The sequence below is a fragment of the Zootoca vivipara genome, chromosome 2 (genome assembly GCF_963506605.1).
Source record: "Zootoca vivipara chromosome 2, rZooViv1.1, whole genome shotgun sequence".
Classification (NCBI taxonomy): Eukaryota; Metazoa; Chordata; class Lepidosauria; order Squamata; family Lacertidae; genus Zootoca; species Zootoca vivipara.
Window position 1 is genome coordinate 117,321 of NC_083277.1, and position 21,337 is coordinate 138,657.

General features: G+C 47.9%; 1 protein-coding gene across 5 annotated transcripts in view; it reads left to right on the forward strand.

Moving 5' to 3' along the window:
* The first annotated feature begins 26 nt into the window (after window positions 1-26).
* LOC118078033 (zinc finger protein 260-like) overlaps window positions 27-21,337 on the forward strand; it is a 28,726-nt gene continuing 7,415 nt past the window's right edge. The window contains exons 1-4 of one of the 5 annotated variants that reach the window (XM_060271085.1): window positions 27-971; window positions 17,495-17,569; window positions 18,394-18,562; window positions 19,344-19,517. In XM_060271085.1, coding sequence (XP_060127068.1) covers window positions 690-971; window positions 17,495-17,569; window positions 18,394-18,562; window positions 19,344-19,517 — 700 coding nt within the window. In that variant the 5' untranslated portion in view covers window positions 27-689. Of the gene's footprint in view, window positions 972-4,944; window positions 5,115-6,833; window positions 11,723-15,820; window positions 16,077-17,494; window positions 17,570-18,393; window positions 18,563-19,343; window positions 19,518-21,337 lie in introns of those variants that run through there. The other 4 variants (XM_035101748.2, XM_060271086.1, XM_060271088.1 and 1 more) reach the window with 4 other exon arrangements.

Below are 21,337 nucleotides of genomic sequence, written 5' to 3' on the forward strand. Positions count from 1 at the left end.
GAAACTCAGGGGGGAAACTCCCTCAGGAAACCGGGCGAAGGAGAGGAGGAATCTGAAAGGGGATTGGCCAGCTGTCCGATGGAGAGGCTTCTGATTGGTCCATCCCTGCTCGGGGTGGGAAATGGGGTCAGGTGGTTCTGGGAGCCCCGTAGAAACTGGTTTTCTGCCTGGAGAAACAGGGAAAGGATGACAGGGGTCCCTCTTGCTTTGAACTGGGGAGAGTCCCAGAGGGAGGGGCCGCCCCCCTGAGCAACATGCGCCCCCTCCCTTTCCTGCCTGTGGGGTTCTTACAGGGGCCCCCTCCACATCTGCCCCCCCTTCAGCCCCCTCCCAATCTCAGGCGTGTTTCATTCCTTGCCCGGGACACTTTCTCATCTGTCTCTTTTCCTGGGATGAAAAGCGGCTGCAGAAGCAGAAAAATCCACTGGAGGGGAGGGATCTCCTGGCTGGGACGCCCCCCCCTCCATCCTTACCCCCCCCCCACTCGCTGAGCTGGGTGGTGTTTTTTTAGAGGGTGTCTTGACGGAGCCATTTCTGAGCCCAAGGAACCTCCTGCCACTAGGCAGACTTTCCCCTCTTTTCCATCCCAGCCTTTCCCTGGGATCCAGGAGCCTCTAGGTTGGGGGAGGGGGAGAGCCAAGGTAACCCCCCCCCATGCTCCCCCTCTCCCTCGCGGTTAGTCTGGTTAGATGTGGGCTCCTTGGGGGAGAGTCCTTGGCAAAGAGGGAGAAGCGGGGAGGGAAAAGGGGCTGCCCCTTGAGCGCAGGCGCAGAAGCAGGAAAGAGGGGCGGGCTCGGTGCTCTGGCTTTGTAAGGGTTAAAAGGAGCAGAGGTGGATTCCTAGAGAGGACAGGAAGTGAAGGGGGAGGGGCAAGGTTCTCCATGGCTAAATTCCCTCCCTCCCTCCCGCATTCCTTCCTGCTTTCTTCTCTCCTTTGCAAAAGCTTCCTTGGTGCCAGTTCCTGGAATCGGGTGAGTCTCCCCTCTCTCTCTCTTCCCTCTGAGGCTGCCATGGGGAGAAGGGGGTGCAGGGAGGGTGAATGGGGGTCTCTGTTCAGATCATGCCTGGTGGGGGGAGACCCCCCAAGTCAGGGAGCGGAGGGTCCTCCCTTGTCCTCTCTGCCAAGCCAGGGAGGGGGCGAGCTCTGCTCTTCCTTTGGGTCCAGATGCTGCCTTCCTTTTGGGGGAGGGGGCTTTGGGTCAAGGAAAAGTGGGCATGCAAATGAACCCCCTTCAGATGGAGGGATAAGTCACCATTTGCTAACAGAGGGTGAAGACAGATGGGAACATTTCCACATGGGAGGAGGAGCACAGGGGTGTTATGGGAAATCCCGGGTTGAGAGACTACTCAACAGCCCAGCTCATGGGGTACAAGTCCCTGCGATCCAGTAAAAGAAGGAACTTCCAGCCAAGCCTTCTCAGGGGGGGCTTCACCCTTTTCACATAGAAAAATAAAAAGTAATCTCATATCAGAGGTCCCCCCCCCTTTGACTGTCCATTATTCTACAGTTCGAGTCTAATTGCAAGTGGCAGATTTCCAAAAGTCAGAGCACAGTTCCGATAGATATTCAGGGAAATCATCCAAAAGATAAGGTTTTCAGCGCTGGTGCTATCCTGCACCTAATTAATTTCCACACCGTTTATATTTCCACTCTCGCTTGCTATAAATGAACAGTCCATCTCAGTGGCTGGGTATTTAGCAGATAAACTCTACCTCCGATCTTGAAGCATGTCCAAAACTTAAATCCAGTTTTTCATCTTAAGCTTTGGAACCTGAGGCGCTCGCAAAGGCAGCCTCAAGGGGGGCTGGACTCTCTCGGGGGCTCACACCCAATGCCCGCCAGCCCCTTCTTCTTCCGAATTTGGAGCCGAGTTAATGGGCAACTGCGGATGAGGCTGCTTACTCCCATCTCAGCCTCTAATACCCCATGGGACCCGGAGCGGTGGAATTTCCAGCCATCTTTGTGGCGGCTCAAGTGGAAGTCTAATTGGTTGTCTGTTAACAGCTCTCTCTATATGTCTGCCAATTTGTCTTCATATTTACTTTTTTCTAAGATCTTGCTTCTAATGGGGAAAGCCACCATGGTGTTTTCTGTTCTAATTAAATCTTTACATTTCTCCGAAACTTTAAGAATCAAGTTTTCTTTTATGATTATAAAAACTTTTATGAACTTTTGCCTAGGGACAGGATGGTGACTGGTTTTTGCACCAAGTTCTGTCCATAAACCCCACTAAGTTAAAGGGGTTCTACCTTGAGGTCACTACTGTGCAGACCATGCCAGAGTTATGAAGCGGGGTGAGGAGCAAACAGAGGAAATTGGAACCACTAGAATCATAGAATCCTAGAGTTGGAAGAGACCACAAGGGCCACCCAGTCCAACCCCCTGCCAAGCAGGAAACACCATCAAAGCATTCCCGACATATGCCTGTCAAGCCTCTGCTTAAAGACCTCCAAAGAAGGAGACTCCACCACACTCCTTGGCAGCAAATTCCACTCCAGAGTGAGCTTTCAAGGATGCTCCCCATATGTGTTGAATGTCTCATCAAGATTCATAGAATAAAAAGTTGAACAATATGTAGCTGTTTCAAAGTACGGATCCATCCAACCGTATATGGCAGAATAGTCATGGGAAACGCCCCCCCCCCCCGGTCTCCCTTGTGGTCAGTCTGGATCAGATGTGGGCTCCCCTCTGGGCAGAGATGGAGGAGGGGGGAGAGAAGGGGGGCAGAAGCAGGAAGGGAGGAGGGGCCGGCTCAGTACTCTTGGCTTTGCAAAGGGTTAAAAGGAGCACAGCTGCATTCCTAGAAAGGATAGGAAAGGAAGGGGGGAGGGGGCAAGGTCCTCCACGGCTAAATCCCCTCCCTCCCTCCCACATCCCTTCCTGCAAGCAGAGAGGAGGCTGCTTGATTCTCTCTCCTTTGCAAAAGCTTCCTTGGTGCCCCTCCTGGAATCCGGTGAGTCTCCCCTCTCTCTCTTCCCCCTGAGGGTGCCATGGGGAGAAAGGGGTCCCAGGGGTGCAGGGAGGGTGCATGGGGGTCCCTGTTCAGATCATGCCTGGTGGTGGTGGGGAGACCCCCAAGTCAGGGAGCGGAGGGTCCTCCCTTGTCCTCTCTGCCAAGCCAGGAAGGGGGCCAGTTCGTGAGAGGTCTGCATCTCTGCTCTTCCTTTGGGTCCAGATGCTGCCTTCCTTTTTGGGGAGGGGCCTTTGGGTCAAGGAAAAGTGGGCATGCAAATGAACCCCCTTCAGATGGAGGGATAAGTCACATTTGCTAACAGAGGGTGAAGACAGATGGGAACATTTCCACATGGGAGGAGGAGCACAGGGGTGTTATGGGAAATTCCGGGTTGAGAGACTACTCAACAGCCCAGCTCATGGTGTACAAGTCCCTGCGATCAGTAAAAGAAGGAACTTCCAGCCAAGCCTTTTCAGGGGGGCTTCACCCATTTCACATAGAAAAATAAAAAGTAATCTCATATCAGAGGTCCCCCCCCCTTTGACTTTGACATGAAAGCTCATACCAAAATAAAAACTTACCGGTAGTTGGTCTTTAAGGTGCTACTGAAGGAATTTTTTTCTTTTGCTTCGACTCAGACCAACACGGCTACCTACCTGTAATATGTCTGCCAATTTGTCTTCATATTTACTTTTTTCTAAGATCTTGCTTCTAATGGGGAAAGCCACCATGGTGTTTTCTGTTCTAATTAAATCTTTACATTTTTCCGAAACTTTAAGAATCAAGTTTTTTTATGATTATAAAAACTTTTATGAACTTTTGCCTAGGGACAGGATGGTGACTGGTTTTTGCACCAAGTTCTGTCCATAAACCCCACTGAGTTCAAGGGGTTCTACCTTGAGGTCACTACTGTGCAGACCATGCCAGACTTATGAAGCGGGGTGAGGAGCAAACAGAGGAAATTGGAACCACTAGAATCATAGAATCCTAGAGTTGGAAGAGACCACAAGGGCCATCCAGTCCAACCCCCTGCCAAGCAGGAAACGCCATCAAAGCATTCCTGACATATGCCTGTCAAGCCTCTGCTTAAAGACCTCCAAAGAAGGAGACTCCACCACACTCCTTGGTAGCAAATTCCACTGCCGAACAGCTCTTACTGTCAGGAAGTTCTTCCTAATGTTTAGGTGGAATCTTCTTTCTTGAAGTTTGAATCCATTGCTCCGTGTCCGCTTCTCTGGAGCAGCAGAAAACAATCTTTCTCCCTCCTCCATATGACATCCTTTCATATATTTGAACATGGCTATCATGTCACCCCTTAACCTTCTCTTCTCCAGGTTAAACATACCCAGCTCCCTAAGCCATTCCTCATAAGGCATCGTTTCCAGGCCTTTGACCATTTTGGTTGCCCTCTTCTGGACACGTTCCAGCTTGTCAGTATCCTTCTTGAACTGTGGTGCCCAGAACTGGACACAGTACTCCAGGTGAGGTCTGACCAGAGCAGAATACAGTGGTACTATTACTTCCCTAGATCTAGATGCTATACTCCTATTGATGCAGCCCAGAATTGCATTGGCTTTTTTAGCTGCTGCATCACACTGCTGACTCATGTCAAGTCTGTGGTCTACCAAGACTCCTAGATCCTTTTCACATGTATTGCTCTCAAGCCAGGTGTCTCCCATCCTGTATTTGTGCCTTTCATTTTTTTTGCCCAAGTGTAGTACTTTACATTTCTTCTTGTTAAAATTCATCTTGTTTGCTTTGGCCCAGTTGTCTAATCTGTTAAGGTCATTTTGAAGTGTGATCCTGTCCTCTGAGGTATTAGCCACCCCTCCCAATTTGGTGTCGTCTGCAAACTTGCTCAGGATGCCCTCAAGAGAGGTTTAGAAATGGGGCTTCTGTTGGAAAGGGGCTGACCCATTTGTGCTTCTCTGGGGGCAGGAGAATTCCTGCAGGGCCTCTGAGGCTCCCTTCCCTTCTTCCTCTCTCCCAGGACCCTGCAGCTTGTTTTGGCACCTCCTCAGGAAGGACGAAAGAGACGGATCCTGCAAAGCTACGCAAGGATGGAAGGGGGAAGATGGACGGTTGACCTGGTCAGGTTGTCCCCCGAATCCTTCCCCACAACCTCTGAGCGTTCCCTCCCAGGGACCTCCGAGAGATCTGGTGAGTTCCAGGGGAGTGGAGATGGGGACATGGAGGGATGGAGCTGGAGAGGTATTGGGACTTCCTCCGCTTGGGGGTTAGGATTAGGGCTGGGGAGCTGTGATGTATCCTGGTTCAAATTATCTACAGATGACAAAGGTGAAGGCAGGCAAGCAGGCGGATGGAGAAGGAGAACGGGAGCACCTTTTCGGGCTCCTCCACCTGCCTGCCTGCCTTCACCTTTGTCATCTGTAGATAATTTGAACCAGGATACATCACAGCTCCCCAGCCAACGCAATGTATTGGCAGCTCAAAAGGTCTAAAACCAGTGCTGTGATCTGAATGCCCTACCAATGCCAGACAACTTACGGATCCATCGTGCAACACTAGAAGCCACGACTCTTTAAAGTAACCTGATCCGGCTTTGCAGATTGAATGCAGATGGGGCCTCTACGCAATGCCTTTTTTCCCTTTTTCTTTTTCGGATAACTTTCTATTTGCTTTTAAAAACAAGGAATCATAGAGTTGGAAGAGACCACAAGGGCCATCCAGTCCAACCCCCTGCCAGGAACATAGGAATAATAAATAATGCAAACATGTAGACCAAGTCTTCTCATGTCATTTGTATATAAAATAGCAGAACAAATTTGCTGGAATATCTATAACATATGGCTCATCATTAGTGGTCATTGTATGAGTTCTGGGTTCATGAATTACTTTAAACTGAAACAAAAAAGGGGAAACAGGAGAGAACAGAGAACATTCAACATCGCATAGCCGAATGCCTAGTCAGGATCTCTTGTGGCCATTGTGCTTAGATTAGATTTTAAACGTTTGATGCTGTACTGTTTTTAATATTCGGTTGGAAGCCGCCCAGAGTGGCTGGGGAAACCCAGCCAGAGGGGGGGGGTATAAATTATTACTATTATTATTACATTAAGTGTGAGTAATAGTCATTTTTCCTCTTCTGTCACCAATGAAACAATACAGAGTTGGTCTCCTCATGAACATGGAAGGAGGGGTTCAAAGTGAAGAAAGTGATTTACGAAATTTAAATTTAGACCAAGCCAATTGAGATAACTTCTGATGGGGATTCTTCAGATGAAGATGTTGCTGTTTGTATCCTGACCAGAGAGTTCTGCATAAAGAAGTCAAGGAGAATCATGGGATCATGGAGACTCGCAGTAAAACTCTCTGTTCCATCATAACATCAGTTTTGGAATTAAGCAAGTAACCTCTATGTGATGAACCTCCACTATTTCGATGGAGACCAACAGCATTTGGGATTCTCCCATCCCCACCATGAACCCTGAATGGAGGAATATCCTCTGTGAATGTTCCTCTGTGACTGTTCTTAATCTAGTCATGCCTTTTTAAACAATGACCAGGCTTGTCTGAACTGCCCAGGCCTTCCTAAATGTTGGCTTCAGAGTTTTTAGGGAACTTCTGTCAGGTTTGTTCTTTTTGTTTTTCCTTCTGTCTGCATTTGGTTAACCAAAGAGATGACTTGACCATGGAGAAGGAGTGGATTCCATTACTGAGCCAAACAAAATTATCCCAGATAAATGCCAAGCAATATGTCAGTTAATACCAGCCAACAAAGGCAGTGAAAACTATAGGAAGGCCTCACATCTAACTTTCTTCAGTTCTTCCTCTATCAAAAGCATTCATTCACATTGTTCTATAATCTGGAACTCCATTTCTTCCTGAGGCTCTAATTAGCTTCTCTCTTCATTGCAGATGGTGATGAATTGGAAGGGAAGAACAAGGGGGACCACAACAGAATCCCCATAGTGGAGAAGTCCTATAAATATTCAGAGTGTGGAGAGAACATCCGTGAGAGCTCCCAGTCCACCTCCCATCAAAGAACGAACTTCATTCAGAGGAATAGTCTCACTTCACACACAAGAACACAGAGTAGGGAGAAATTGTACCAGTGCAGAGAATGTGGGAAGTGCTTCAATCGGAAGTATAGTCTCGATTTGCATCAAAGAATTCATACAGGGGAGAAACCCTATCAGTGCTTGGAATGTGGAAAGAGCTTTCGTCAGAGAGGTGATCTCACTTCCCATCAAAGAATTCATACAGGGGAGAAACCCTATCAGTGCTTGGAATGTGGGAAGAGCTTCAGTGTTAGGCAGAAACTCACTTCCCATCAAAGAGTCCATACAGGAGAGAAACCCTATCAGTGCTTGGAATGTGGAAAGAGCTTCAATCGGAAGGATCAACTGACTTCCCATCACATGATTCATACAGGGGAGAGACCCTATCACTGCTTGGAATGTGGGAAGAGGTTTAGTCACAAGCTGAGTCTCACTTTGCATCAGAAAATTCATACAGGGGAAAAACCCTATCAGTGCTTGGAATGTGGGAAGAGCTTCACTCATAACTCCAATCTCACTTCCCATAAGAGAATTCATACAGGGGATAAACCCTATCAGTGCGTGGAATGTGGGAAAAGCTTCACTCGTAGCTCCCATCTCACTCGCCATAAAAGAAATCATACAAGGGAGAAACCCTATCAGTGCTTCGAATGTGGAAAGAGCTTCAGTGAGGGGTCCTGTCTCACTTCCCATCAAAGAATGCATACAGGGGAGAAACCATATCATTGCTTAGAATGTGGAAAGAGCTTCCGTCAGAGGGGCAATCTCATGTCCCATCAAAGAACTCATACAGGGGAGAAACCATATCAGTGTTTGGAATGTGGAAAGAGCTTCCGGGATGGGTTTAATCTCACAATCCATCAAAGAATTCATACAGGGGAGAAACCATATCAGTGCTTCAAGTGTGGAAAGAGCTTTAGTCACAGCCAGCATCTGACTTCCCATCAAAGAATTCATACAGGGGAGAAACCCTATCAGTGCTTGGAATGTGGGAAGAGCTTCAGTCTTAGGCAGAGTCTCACTTCCCATCAGAGAATTCATACAGGGGAGAAACCCTATCAGTGCTTGGAATGTGGAAAGAACTTCAGTCACTGGACGAGTCTCACTTTGCATCAAAGAATTCATTCAGGGAAGAAACCCTATCAGTGCTTGGAATGTGGAAAGAGTTTCACTAATAGCTCCCATCTCACTTCCCATCACAGAATTCATACAGGGGAGAAACCCTATCAGTGTGTGGAATGTGGAAAGAGCTTCACTACTAGCTCCCAACTCACTTCCCATCAAAGAATTCATACAGGGGAGAAACCTTTTCAATGCCAAAAGTGTGGGAAGAGCTTCAGTCGGAAGAAGAGTCTCACTTCCCATCAAATAATTCATACAGAGGGAAAACCAAATAATAATAATAACAACAACACTACTACAGCAAAAAATATTAAACAACCCTTAAAAATACAATTGTATAGAAAAGAGAAAGGGGGGAAGATGAACTAAAAATACCCTTTATGACATTTGTATCATATATATCATATCATTCATCAACCCATAGAAAGCCAGGCTTGTTAACAGTTTCAGGAATTGAATTTAATCCCCTTTTGCTGGCTGTACATTTTTCTCTGCCGATCATTCCCACGCCAGCTCAGCCCAACGTCATCTTTCAATCGAGCTCTTTCTCTCTCCTCATGTTCTTCCCTCGCCTGCTCAACACAAGCTTCTGCCTCTCCCAGAGACCCCTTTCCAACGACTGCCAGCTTAGGACCCACACATTCCCCTCGGTCCCTTTTTTGGGACCCGTCTGTTGAAGATTCATTCCCAGTGTCTGCAGTCATGGGATTGTTGTCTATCATATGACAGTGTTTGTTTTTCATTCCACAGTGTGGGAAGTGATGGAGACAGGATGTTTGTGATACTGTGTTCCGTGAAGTGGGACTATAGTCCTTTGTTCTTTCTCTTTGCTGTCTGATGCTAGAGAGAGAGGGAGCCATGTTGCAGTGCTCTGAGTGTATTATATGTAAATAAAAGTAGATTAGCCAAAATGCTGAGTTGCTGAGGTCTGTTAAGCAAACTGCGAAGACTTTGCGGATTCCTAAGTGTGCTGATGTCTCCAAGACATGAGTCGCTGTGATGTTCGTGTTGGAGAAAGCTTTTGAAGCTCCCAATCGATCAACCAGGAGGGAGAGAACATGCCAGTCGGGCATGTGTCTTTACCAAGGTCCTACTCATGTTTAGGGCGCTCCTGTAACAATGGTTATGTGCCCAGGGATCGGGACCACAGACCCAGTGCCAGCAGGGCTGGTTTTTGTCCCGGTTGGGGTCTCCTGGAACCAGCAGCGTGAAGGAAGCCTCTTCAGAGACGGAAGAGAAAAAGCAAGTGCACGGAGACTGTGAGTATGCTGAGCTGCCTAAAAGTGAAAGTAAAAGGCAGGCTGGGCTGTTTTGTGCCAACACTAGCAGCTTGCACACAGAAGGCAATGAGACTTTTGAAGTTTTTGCCAGGATTTATAGCTGTCTGATAAGGACAGTAAGAGTTCCAGCTTGAACTAAGCTGCGGAATGGATCCCATTCCCTAAGTTTACATGGAGGGAACTGGGAAGAAAATGTTCCATCCCCTGAGTTAGGGAGATGCGACGTGCCGATGCGGCAGGTCTTGGGCAAGAAAGTAGCCCTGATTTATGTGCTACAGATGGGAAGTCATTTCCCGATGCTCCTAAAGCCTGAGAAGAGTGGGGGAGGGAGTAAGTCCCCTGACAACGAAGCTGCATGGAATAACACTGAGATAAGCACCCAAGGAATCCAAGGCAGGGGAAGCCCTGGGGAGTGGGGAGAGGCCGCCCCCTAAGTGTGGAGACTGGATGGGAGACCCTCTCCCCCCTTCTGCCCAACGACAATTCCCAGAGTTCCCTGGCAAGAGGTGCGGATTGCTGACCCCTCTAGGAATGGCAGCCCTGGGACCGCAGGGCAGCAGGACTGGACATGTCTCCTCGCCACTCAGCGTCCTGAACCGATTCCGGTCCCCAGGATCCTTTGGAGGAGCCACTAAGATGGGGGAGATCTGGTTTCCAACTTTGTGATGGAGCAGCAGATAAACACCCCTGCCCCCTCTCAAGTGAGCAAGCCCACCTACTGCTCTGGCACGTGCCACTCTCGGGAACAGGAGCTGCATCCAGGCTTGATCAGCTAAGTATTTTTAGGAAGACCCCTGCCTCTCCCGTGCTGGCAAGGCACCAGGGTGAAGCCATCAGCAGCCCGTGTGAATAATAATAATAATAATAATAATGCGCCACTCATCTGACTGGGCTTCCCCTGCCACTCAGGGCGGCTTCCAGCACATATAAAACCATACTAAAACATCAAACATTAAAAACTTTCAGATTCAGGGCTTCCTGTCTAGCTCTTTCTTTTCTTGACACCTGATGGGAGGGCGTTCCACAGGGTGGGTGCCACTACCGAGAAGGCCCTCTGTCTGCTTCCCTGTAACTTTGCTTTTCGCAGGGAGGGAACTGCCAGAAGGCCCTCGGCGCTGGACCTCAGTGTCCGGGCAGAACAATGGGAGGAGACGCTCCTTAAGCTATACAGGACCATTTAGGGCTTTAAAGATGAGGACCAACACTTTGAATTGTGCTCAGAAACATACTGGGAACCAATGTAAAGCCTTTAGGAGTGGATTTATTAAAACATTCAAAAAATGAATCAGCAATATATTTTTAAACAGAAACTTTTCTTACCATTACTGTGAGGGATAAGAGGTACCGACAGCCCCCTCCCATCCTGAATACCAGCTCCTCCCCCAGTGGGGAGGGGGAGACTTCGAGTGGTGATTCAGGAAGTGGAAACAGGAGCTTGAGTACCTTAGCGGAGCACAGGCACCTCCGGGGAAAGGAACAGGGAAGCAGGGAGACGGTGGGAAAGAGGCCGATCCCCGCTACTCCGGAATTGCGTAAAAAGCGCAGGGGGCAGAGATTCAGTATGCCAAGATTACTTTGCTGGGGGAAAACGCGCGAATCGCCATTCGGAGGTTCTGCGGAAGACTGACAACATGTACCACTATCTGTAAATAGCACTGCTTTGAGCACTGTAAATACACAGCACCAATAAAAGGATAAAATGCAGAGCTGTGTGGAGTCATTACTCTGAAGTAGCCCACCCAGGCCACTGTGACAATTACGTTCAGTTTACAGGTGGTTCGGGGGGGGGGATATGCCGAATATGCTGACTCTTAGGGTAACCAAGGAAGCTGGTCCGGGGGTCAAACTCCCCTGAGGGAACCCTCCACCTCTGAGGAGATGAAGCCATTATTGTTATTATTATTATTATTCTCCTTCTTGGGCCTCCGAGACAGAGAGGGCCTTTCCCTCCTGGCCCCCTTCGCCTGTCCTGGCCCAGAACCTGGCGGATCCCCCAAGGCTGCTTGCCTGCCATCTCCCAATGGAGAGAGAGGCCTCCTCCGTTGGGCCATCATGGCAGGAAGGCTGCTGAGGACCCAAAGGTGCCGCCCTCCTTCAGCCGGGAGGAGAGAGAGACCCCAAGAATGTGGGGCCCACGGGGCCCACAGGGGAGCCATGGCGTCTCTGGGAGCGGCTGAGGCCTCCGGAAGAAACAACATGGCGTTCCCGCCTTTTTCGAAAAAAGGCGGGAAACACTGCCGTCTGGCCCTGCTGCCTCCGTGGGCTCCTCCTGGGCCTGCCTGGCCATAGGGGGGGGGGGAATCTAGCTACCCCCCAAATAATGGGGGGGGAAGGAAGAGGATGAAGGAGATACTGGGAGGGGGAGCAGCCAAGAGGGAAACTCAGGGGGAAAACTCCCTCAGGAAACCGGGCGAAGGAGAGGACGAGGCCAAGGGGAATCTGAACGGGGATTGGCCAGCTGTGCAATGGAGAGGCTTCTGATTGGTCCATCCCTGCTCTGGGGTGGGAAATGGGGTCAGGTGGTTCTGGGAGCCCCGTAGAAACTGGTTTTCTGCCTGGAGAAACAGGGAAAGGATGACAGGGGTCCCTCTTGCTTTGAACTGGGGAGAGTTCCAGAGGGAGGGGCCGCCCCCCTGAGCAACAGGTGCTCTCCCTCCCCTATCCTGGGCTTCCCCTTTCCTGCATATGGGGGGGGGGGCTTTTGTTACACACACACACACACACACACACACACGTCTAAAGCAGTGGCAGAGGACAGTCCTGGAGCCACTTTGGCTCTCCCAAACTGACCAAATGTTTCTCTTCCAAAAAAAAACCCTCCTCATTGTCTCTCTCTGTGCTCACAAATCCTGCCTTAAAGGCACATTTAAGGTGTGAATAGGTCCTGGCTCAGGAACTAAGTCTCAATTACAAAAGGACTGGCCAGATTCCCCTGTCAAGTGAAAATTAACAGACCTGGGGGAAAACAACGGACTCCGATTTCTTTCTTAGACTTTTATTTTGGTATGAGCTTTCGTGTGCATGCACACTTCTTCAGATACGATGTATGATGTGATGTATTATGACGTATCCTGGGGTGGCTCTGATTGGACGAGGGGGATTTTAAATTGTCTATATAGGGGCAGGCGGGCTTTCGTTCTGGGTCTTTCTGCTGCAGCAGTCTTCTGTATCTTTTAAATAAAGGACCAGACCTTGCTTTGATTCTATGATTCTATGATTTGATTCTATGATTCCATGATTCTATTATTCTATGCTTTTCTTGAATCCTGGCGTGGTCTCTTGTCATTTTTCCCGACCGGAGAGGAGCCTAAAAACCCCCTGGTCCTTCCTACGAGGCTGGGACCCCTTTTTGGGGAGCACAGCAATTCCTATTACACTATCACATCTGCCCCCTTGAGCCCCCCCCCCCCGGATCGCTGGTGTGTTTCAATCCTTGCATGGGACACTTCCTCATCTGCCTCTTTTCATAGAATCCTAGAGTTGGAAGAGACCACAAGGGCCCTCCAGTCCAACCCCCTGCCAAGCAGGAAACACCATCAAAGCATTCCTGACATATGCCTGTCAAGCCTCTGCTTAAAGACCTCCAAAGAAGGAGACTCCACCACACTCCTTGGCAGCAAATTCCACTGCCGAACAGCTCTTACTGTCAGGAAGTTCTTCCCAATGTTTAGGTGGAATCTTTTTTCTTGTGGTTTGAATCCATTGCTCCGTGTCCGCTTCTCTGGAGCAGCAGAAAACAATCTTTCTCCCTCCTCCATATGACATCCTTTCATATATTTGAACATGGCTATCATATCACCCCTTAACCTTCTCTTCTCCAGGCTAAACATACCCAGCTCCCTAAGCCCTAAGCTCATAAGGCATCGTTTCCAGGCCTTTGACCATTTTGGTTGCCCTCCTCTGGACACGTTCCAGCTTGTCAGTATCCTTCTTGAACTGTGGTGCCCAGAACTGGACACAGTACTCCAGGTGAGGTCTGACCAGAGCAGAATACAGTGGTACTATTACTTCCCTAGATATAGATGCTATACTCCTATTGATGCAGCCCAGAATTGCATTGGCTTTTTTAGCTGCTGCATCACACTGCTGACTCATGTCAAGTTTGTGGTCTACCAAGACTCCTAGATCCTTTTCCTGGCAGAGGAGGGGTTGTTTTGGGGAGGGGAGGGATCTCCTGGCTGGGAAGGCCCCCCCATCCTCCCCCCCTCAACTAAAAACTTAGTTGGTCTTTAAGGTGCTACTGAAGGAATCAGTGGGTCTGAGAGGGATAAAAGTCCCGTTCTTTGTAATGGGGATTGTTCTTTTTTTTAAAAAATAAACTTTATTTGGAATTATTTAAAATACACACACTCACAAACATACACATACACGTATAACGTCAAAGTAAAGAAAAACAAAACTAATATAATACAAAAAAAGAAAATAAAGAAAAACCTTATATTCGAAAACAATCACTTAAACAAAGTAAGAATAAGACATAGCAGAATCCAAATAATATTTGTGAAGTATCCAAATCATAATTATAACAAAAATTTTAACGTGAGAATCTTAATCATCAAACAGAAGATTTAAAATAGAAGCAAATAATGAATAAACAAATAATGAATAAACAAATCAAATATCTCTTCAGACAGTCATTCATACTCAACCCCCTAATTTATGGACTCTGGTCCAATTCATCTTAACCATTAAATCTGTTAAGAGAGACTTAAATACCCTCCCCATACCCTCCACCCTGGTGACTTCCAGTCATTCCTGTATGTTGATTATATTTCTTTGTTCTGATGCATGCTTAATGCAATTTTCTCCTGCCCCTTAATTTCCTTGCCCTTCATATCTCTGCCTCAAGATTCGCTCATTTTGCCTTATTTTTCATATATGATTCAAAAGGTTCCCAATTTTTACCCGCTTTTTCCCTACCCAATCCTTTTGATATCCCATTTCGAATAGCCAAATTCTTATATCCCACTAATTTCATCAGCCAATCTTTAATATTTGGGATTTTGTCACTTTTCCAATTTTGTGCAATTAGAATTCTGGCGGCTATAGTGCTGTACATTACCAAACATCTATCTTTGGCCTTAATTTCTTCGCCTACCATGCTCAAAAGAAATATCTCCGGTTCTTTCTTAAATGATGTCTTAATTATCTTTTTTAACTCCTTATATACCTCATCCCAAAAATTTCTTATTTTCTTACACCACCACCAGACATGTTTAAATGTTCCGATCTCCTCCCCACACCTCCAACAGGTATTGTTGTTTCCCTTGTATATCTTTGCCAGGCGCACCGGGGTTAGATACCACCTAAATTGCATTTTATAAATATTTTCCTTCAAATCATAACTAATAACCATTTTAATATCCCTTAACCACAATTTTTCCCAACTTTCATACATTATTGGTTTGCCCACATCCTGCGCCCATTTAACCATTATGGGGATTGTTCTTAGCCCTGCTCTAAGCAGAGTATTTTAGTCACTTCTTGGAGGAACCTGCCTAAGACTCTTGCCCAGGCATCCCCAAACTGCGGCCCTCTAGATGTTTTGGCCTACAACTCCCATGATCCCTAGCTAACAGGACCAGTGGTCAGGGGTGATGGGAATTGTAGTCCAAAACATATGGAGGGCCGAAGTTTGGGGATGCCTGCTCTTGCCTGATTCCTACCTTCGGGAGAGGAGCCAAGGTGTTATTAATTTCTGTTCTGTTTGTCTGTACTTTATTGAGTTTAGTCAGTATATTTTACAATGTTTTTATTTTGTTTACCTGTAACCTGTAATTGGGAACTATGTAATTTTGATATGATATGTGGTTTTCTTTAAATTAACCTTAAAAAGAGTCTGTGGATTTTTTGGGAACTTCCATGAGGTAAAGCCAAGTCTAAAGTGCTCCACACTTCTCGCTCCAACTGTTCTGGAATTTAGTTGTGCTCACGGAAAGTGAACTCAGGCTGTGCAGCCGGAAAAGCAGAGGGACTGATCCCTTTTTCCCTCGGTTTGGGCTGGCAGCAGCTATTTGCAAAGGGTGGGGGCAGCATTTCTATCAATTGGCTTAGTTACAGATAGGTAGCCATGTTGGTCTGACAGAGTCAAAACAAAACAAAAAAATCCTTCCAGTAGCACCTTAGAGACCAACTACGTTTGTCACAGGTATGAGCTTTCGTGCGCATGCACACTTCTTCAGATACACTAACCTATTTGAAGAAGTGTGCATGCACACGAAAGCTCATACCTATGACAAACTTAGTTGGTCTCTAAGGTGCTACTGGAAGGATTTTTTAAATTTTGTTTTATCAATTGGCTTGTTTTGTGAAGATAGGGTTTGGGGGGGGGGAGCCCTCCCCTGGCTAGGGAAATCTTACTACACCCCCCCCCATGGCCACCCCCGTCTCTCTTGCGGTTAGTCTGGATAAGATTTGGGCACACCTTGGGGCAGAGTCCTTGGCAAAGAGAGGGGAGGGGGGCAGCCCTTAGAGCGCAGGCGCAGAAGCAGGAAAACTGCAGGCAGGGAGAAAGAGGGGCGGGCTCCGTGCGCTCGGCTGTGCAAGGGTTAAAAGGAGCAGAGCTGCATTCCTAGAGAGGACAGGAAGTGAAGGGGGGAGGTGAGGTCCTCCATGGTTGAATTCCCTCCCTCCCTCCCGCATCTTTTCCTGCACTTTCTTCTCTCCTTTGCAAAAGCTTCCTTGGTTCCTGGAATCGGGTGAGTCTCCCCTCTCTCTCTTCCCCCTGAGGCTGCCATGGGGAGAAGGGGGACCCAGGGGTGCAGGGAGGGGGAATGGGGGTCCCTGTTCAGATCATGCCTGGTGGGGGGGGAGACCCCCAAGTCAGGGAGCGGAGGGTCCTCCCTTGTCCTCTCTGCCAAGCCAGGGAGGGGGCGAGCTCTGCTCTTCCTTTGGGTCCAGATGCTGCCTTCCTTTTTGGGGAGGGGGCTTTGGGTCAAGGAAAAGTGGGCTTGAAAATGAACCCCCTTCAGATGGAGGGAAAGGTCACATTTGTGAACAGAGGCTGCAGCCAGATGGAAACATTTCCACATGGAAGAAGAAATGATCTTCTGCATCTGCAGCAGCACAAACGGACCACGTTCTCTGCCCCAGATGCAACAACACATGTCTCTCCCCTAGATCTCACTCCCAAAGGAAGACTCTTCCATTGTCTCCTAAGACAGATGGAGGCCAACCAACCAAACCCACCCCACACACACACAATGCATAATGGGGCTTCCCCTCCCCTCCCCTCCTGGCGCCCCTTGAAGTTGGCTTGAGGGCATTGGGAGGGTCCGCCCCACCAGATGAAGAGAGGAGAGGTCCTTCCATCTGGAAAATGGGAATGCTTGCAAAGAATAACTTGAAGATGAGTGCCGTATAGAAAATACAATATGATTTTGTGGAATTGCCCCATTGACACAAAGATTCGTACCCATCGTTTAAATACACAACTGTCATGAAGTAGCAAAATCAGTATGTTCAAACCAAACTTTGGCTCACTGCAGAAAATGTGCTGAAGGAATCTGGGAGTGAAGCTGTGCCTTTGGGAACCTGTCCTTTTGCCTTTAGAAAGGAACTTGTCCTTGTCTTTTGGGAGCTAAGGGGGAATGCTTTGCAAAAAGGTTTGCCAGCTCTGGCTGCATCCTGCCACTTGGAAAAGATGAAGCCTCGATACCTTGTTACTTTTTCTGAGTATGCACCTGTAAGTTAGTATGCTTTAATTGTTTTACTTTGTAACCTTATTTGAGAGCTGTTATACTGTATTCTGTTTGTTTAACTATGCTTCTTAGAATAAATAGTTAAAAGGTATTCCTTTGGTTTCTTTTATTCTTCTTGGCTGCATTGCTGAATCCAGTCTTTAAACCCACTCGCCCGCACGGCCAGGTTTACAGTTTGTCTGGACTTCCTTCCGAGGAGTTCAGTGGTGGCAGCGATACCTAAGGCTATTGAGCGCTCGATCCATTGACGTACAGGGGCGTACGCTTGGTCCTCCCAGTGACCCTCGGAGAAGGGGCTGGAGGGCAGGGGGAGAGATGGAAAGGCGATCCCTCACTTCATTACAACAACAAAATTGTTTCAGAAAAGAACAGAGCAATGGGTAGAAGATCATCTTGATGCTCCCTCTTTCTCTTAGGGTCCAGTGTGCTTTGAAGACCTAGCTGTTCCTTTCGAAGTCAAGGAGGAGAAGTGTGGGATCATGGCCTCTCTGGTAAGGCTCCCTGCTGGATCATAAGTTCAGCTTTGAAACTCCATACAGGACAAACTTCTGCTATTTTGAGGGACCCCAATAGCGCCACCTACAGCATCTGAAATTTTAACACACCCACAACTCTCCTTGAATGGAAAACTATCAATAGAGGGGTATCTCCTGTTCTGTCCGGGAATATTATTCCACCAGTGCTGCCTTTTCAAACCATGGCAGCACCGGAAATCGCGTCTACGCAGCCATAGAAGCGATTTCTGGCGCTGCGGACATTTTGGAAATGGGCAGCCAGCACCGGAAATTGCTTCTGCACAGCCGCGGACATGCGCAGAAGCCATTTCTGGTGTTCCGGACGTGGGCAGCGCGGCACTGGAAATTGCTTCTGCGCCTGTGCGGCCCATGTATCGTCCGTGGGACTCCTCCGGACCACGGGCCAAAAACGTTGCCGGCGCCTGCTCTGTACAAAGCACCTAGCATGGGGGCATCTACATGTAAGAGCTACTCGTCTGTTTTCTGCCCATGCTCTGGGGTGGCAGTTTTCAGGCTTGGGGACAGGATGGTGAGTGATTTTTGCACCAAGTCCTGTCCATAAACCCCACTGAGTTCAAGGGGTTCTACCTTGAGGTCACTACTGTGCAGACCATGCCAGACTTATGAAGTGGGGTGAGGAGCAAACAGGTGAAATTGGAACCACTAGAGAGGTTTAGAAATGGGGCTTCTGTTGGAAAGGGGCTGCCCCATTTGTGCTTCTCTGGGGGCAGGAGAACATCTAGGGTAGGAGAATCCCTGCAGGGCCTCTGAGGCTCCCTTTCCTTCTTCCTCTCTCCCAGGACCCTGCAGCTTGTTTTGGCTCCTCCTCAGGAAGGACGAAAGAGACGGATCCTGCAAAGCTAGCGAGGATGGAAGGGGGAAGATGGACGGTTGACCTGGTCAGGTTGCCTCCTGCATCCCTCCCCACAACCTCTGAGCGTTCCCTCCCAGGGACCTGCGAGAGATCTGGTGAGTTCCAGGGGAGTGGAGATGGGGACATGGAGGGAGGGTGGAAGAGGGAAAGCTCTCTGGCCAGAAATGAGATGAATCAGGGATTATGCTGTGGAAACTGTGGACATATTGGGAGGCTTCCCCTCCAGCCAGAAAATCCCTGCAGGGTCTGTGAGGCTGCCTTTGCTTCTCCCTCATTCCTGGGACTTCTGAGCTCAGCAAAATAGTTTAGAAGAGGCTGGATCTGTAATCCTAGAATCTATTATTCTGCTCAGAAGGGTGGTGGGAATGGGGTGAGATGGCTAAAAATAGCTTTATCATGTATAATGAGATAAGAATCCAATGTCTCCATTCAGACCAGGTCTCTCCATGGTTTTAAGTTTGGTAATAAGTTGCAATTCAGCAACTTGTATTTCCAGTCTATTTCTGAAATTCTTTTGTAATATGACAGCTATTTTGAGATCCTATCTAGAATGCCCTGGGAGATTGAAATGTTCTCCTACTGGTTTCTCTGTCTTGTGATTCCTGATGTCAGATTTATGTCCATTTATCCTTTGGCGTAGGGTAGACAGACCCAAAAAAGAAAATAACAGAACACCACTAGTAATCACATACAGCTCCCAAGTTAAAACAGTACAACGCATCATCAGAGATCTACAGCCTCTCCTGGACAAGGACAGTTCTCTTTCTCAAGCTCTGGGAGGAAGACCTTTAATTGCCTACAGACAGCCACCCAATCTTAAACAACTCCTCACCCACAATAACACAGAGGCTCCCTTTGGTTCTTCCTCTCTCCCAGGACCCTGCAGCTTCTTTTGGCTCCTTGACTCCTCAGGAAGGATGAAAGAGACGGATCCTGCAAAGCTAGTGAGGATGGAAGGGGGAAGATGGACGGTTGAGCTGGTCAGGTTGTCTCCTGCATCCCTCCCCACAACCTCTGAGCGTTCCCTCCCAGGGACCCTCGAGAGATCTGGTGAGTTCCAGGGGAGTGGAGATGGGGACATGGAGGGATGGAGCCAGAGAGGTATTGGGGCTTGCTCAGCTTGGGGGTGGGGGGAGGCAGGCAGGCGGAGGGAGATGGAGAAAGACCAAGATGGAGATGGAGAAAGACCACCTACCAAGGAGTGTGGTGGAATCTCCTTCTTTGGAGGTCTTTAAGCAGAGGCTTGACAGGCATATGTCAAGAATGCTTTGATGGTGTTTCCCGCTTGGCAGGGGGTTGAACTGGATGGCCCTTGTGGTCTCTTCCAACTCTAGGATTCTATGAAAGAGGGCACCTTTCCGGGCTCCTCCACCTGCCTGCCTGCCTTCGCCTTTGTCCTCTTCAGGCAATTTGACTTAGGAATACATCACAGCTCCCCGGCCACCACAATGTATTGGCAGCTCAAAATGTCTAAAACCAGTACCATGATCTGGATTCCCTACCAATGTCAGACAACTCATTGATCCATCGTGCAACACTAGAAGCCACGACTATTTAAAGTAACCTGATCCTGCTTTGCAGATTGAACACAGATAGGGCCTCCATGTGTTTCCTTTATATTTTATTTGTAGAATAACACTTTATTTGCTTTGAAAAACAAGGAAGATAGGAATAATTATGATACAAACATGTAGACCGAGTCTTCTCATGTTATTTGTATATCTCAAAAATAGCAGAATAAAATTGCAGGAATATTATTTAATTTTTACTTTAAACTGAAATAAAAAAGGGGGAAACAGCAGAGAAAAGAGAACATTCAACATCGCAAAGCCGAATGCCTAGTCAAGCATAGGTCAGATTAATCTGATCTCATTTTTTGACAGAATTACAAGCCTGGTAGATGAAGGGAATGCTGTGGATGTAGCCTATCTTGATTTCAGCAAGGCCTTTGAAAAGGTGCCCCATGATATTCTTGTAAAGAAGCTGGTAAAATGTGGGCTAGACAATGCTACCATTCAGTGGATTTGTAACTGGCTTACTGACCGAACCCAAAGGGTGCTCATCAATGGCTCCTCCTCATCCTGGAGAGTAGTGACTAGTGGGGTGCCACAGGGTTCTGTCTTGGGCCCAGTCTTATTCAACATCTTTATCAATGACTTGGATGATGGGCTTGAGGGAATCCTGAGCAAGTTTGCAGATGACACCAAATTGGGAGGGGTGGCTAACACCCCAGAGGACAGGATCACACTTCAGAATGACCTTAACAGATTAGACAACTGGGCCAAAGCAAACAAGATGAATTTTAACAAGGAGAAATGTAAAGTACTACACTTGGGCAAAAAAAAAAATGAAAGGCACAAATACAGGATGGGAGACACCTGGCTTGAGAGCAGTACATGTGAAAAGGATCTAGGAGTCTTGGTAGACCACAATATTGACATGAGTCAGCAGTGTGATGCAGCAGCTAAAAAAGCCAATGCAATTCTGGGCTGCATCAATAGGAGTATAGCATCTAGATCTAGGGAAGTAATAGTACCACTGTATTCCGCTCTGGTCAGACCTCACCTGGAAGGTTGAGGGGTGATATGGTAGCCATGTTCAAATATAGAAAAGGATGTCATATGGAGGAGGGAGAAAGGTTGTTTTCTGTTGCTCCAGAGAAGCGAACACGGAGCAATGGATTCAAACTACAAGAAATAAGATTCCACCTAAACAGTAAGAGCTGTTTGGCAGTGGAATTTGCTACCAAGGAGTGTGGTGGAGTCTCCTTCTTTGGAGGTCTTTAAGCAGAGGCTTGACGCCATATGTCAAGAATGCTTTGATGGTGTTTCCTGCTTGGCAGGGGGTTGGACTGGATGGCCCTTGTGGTC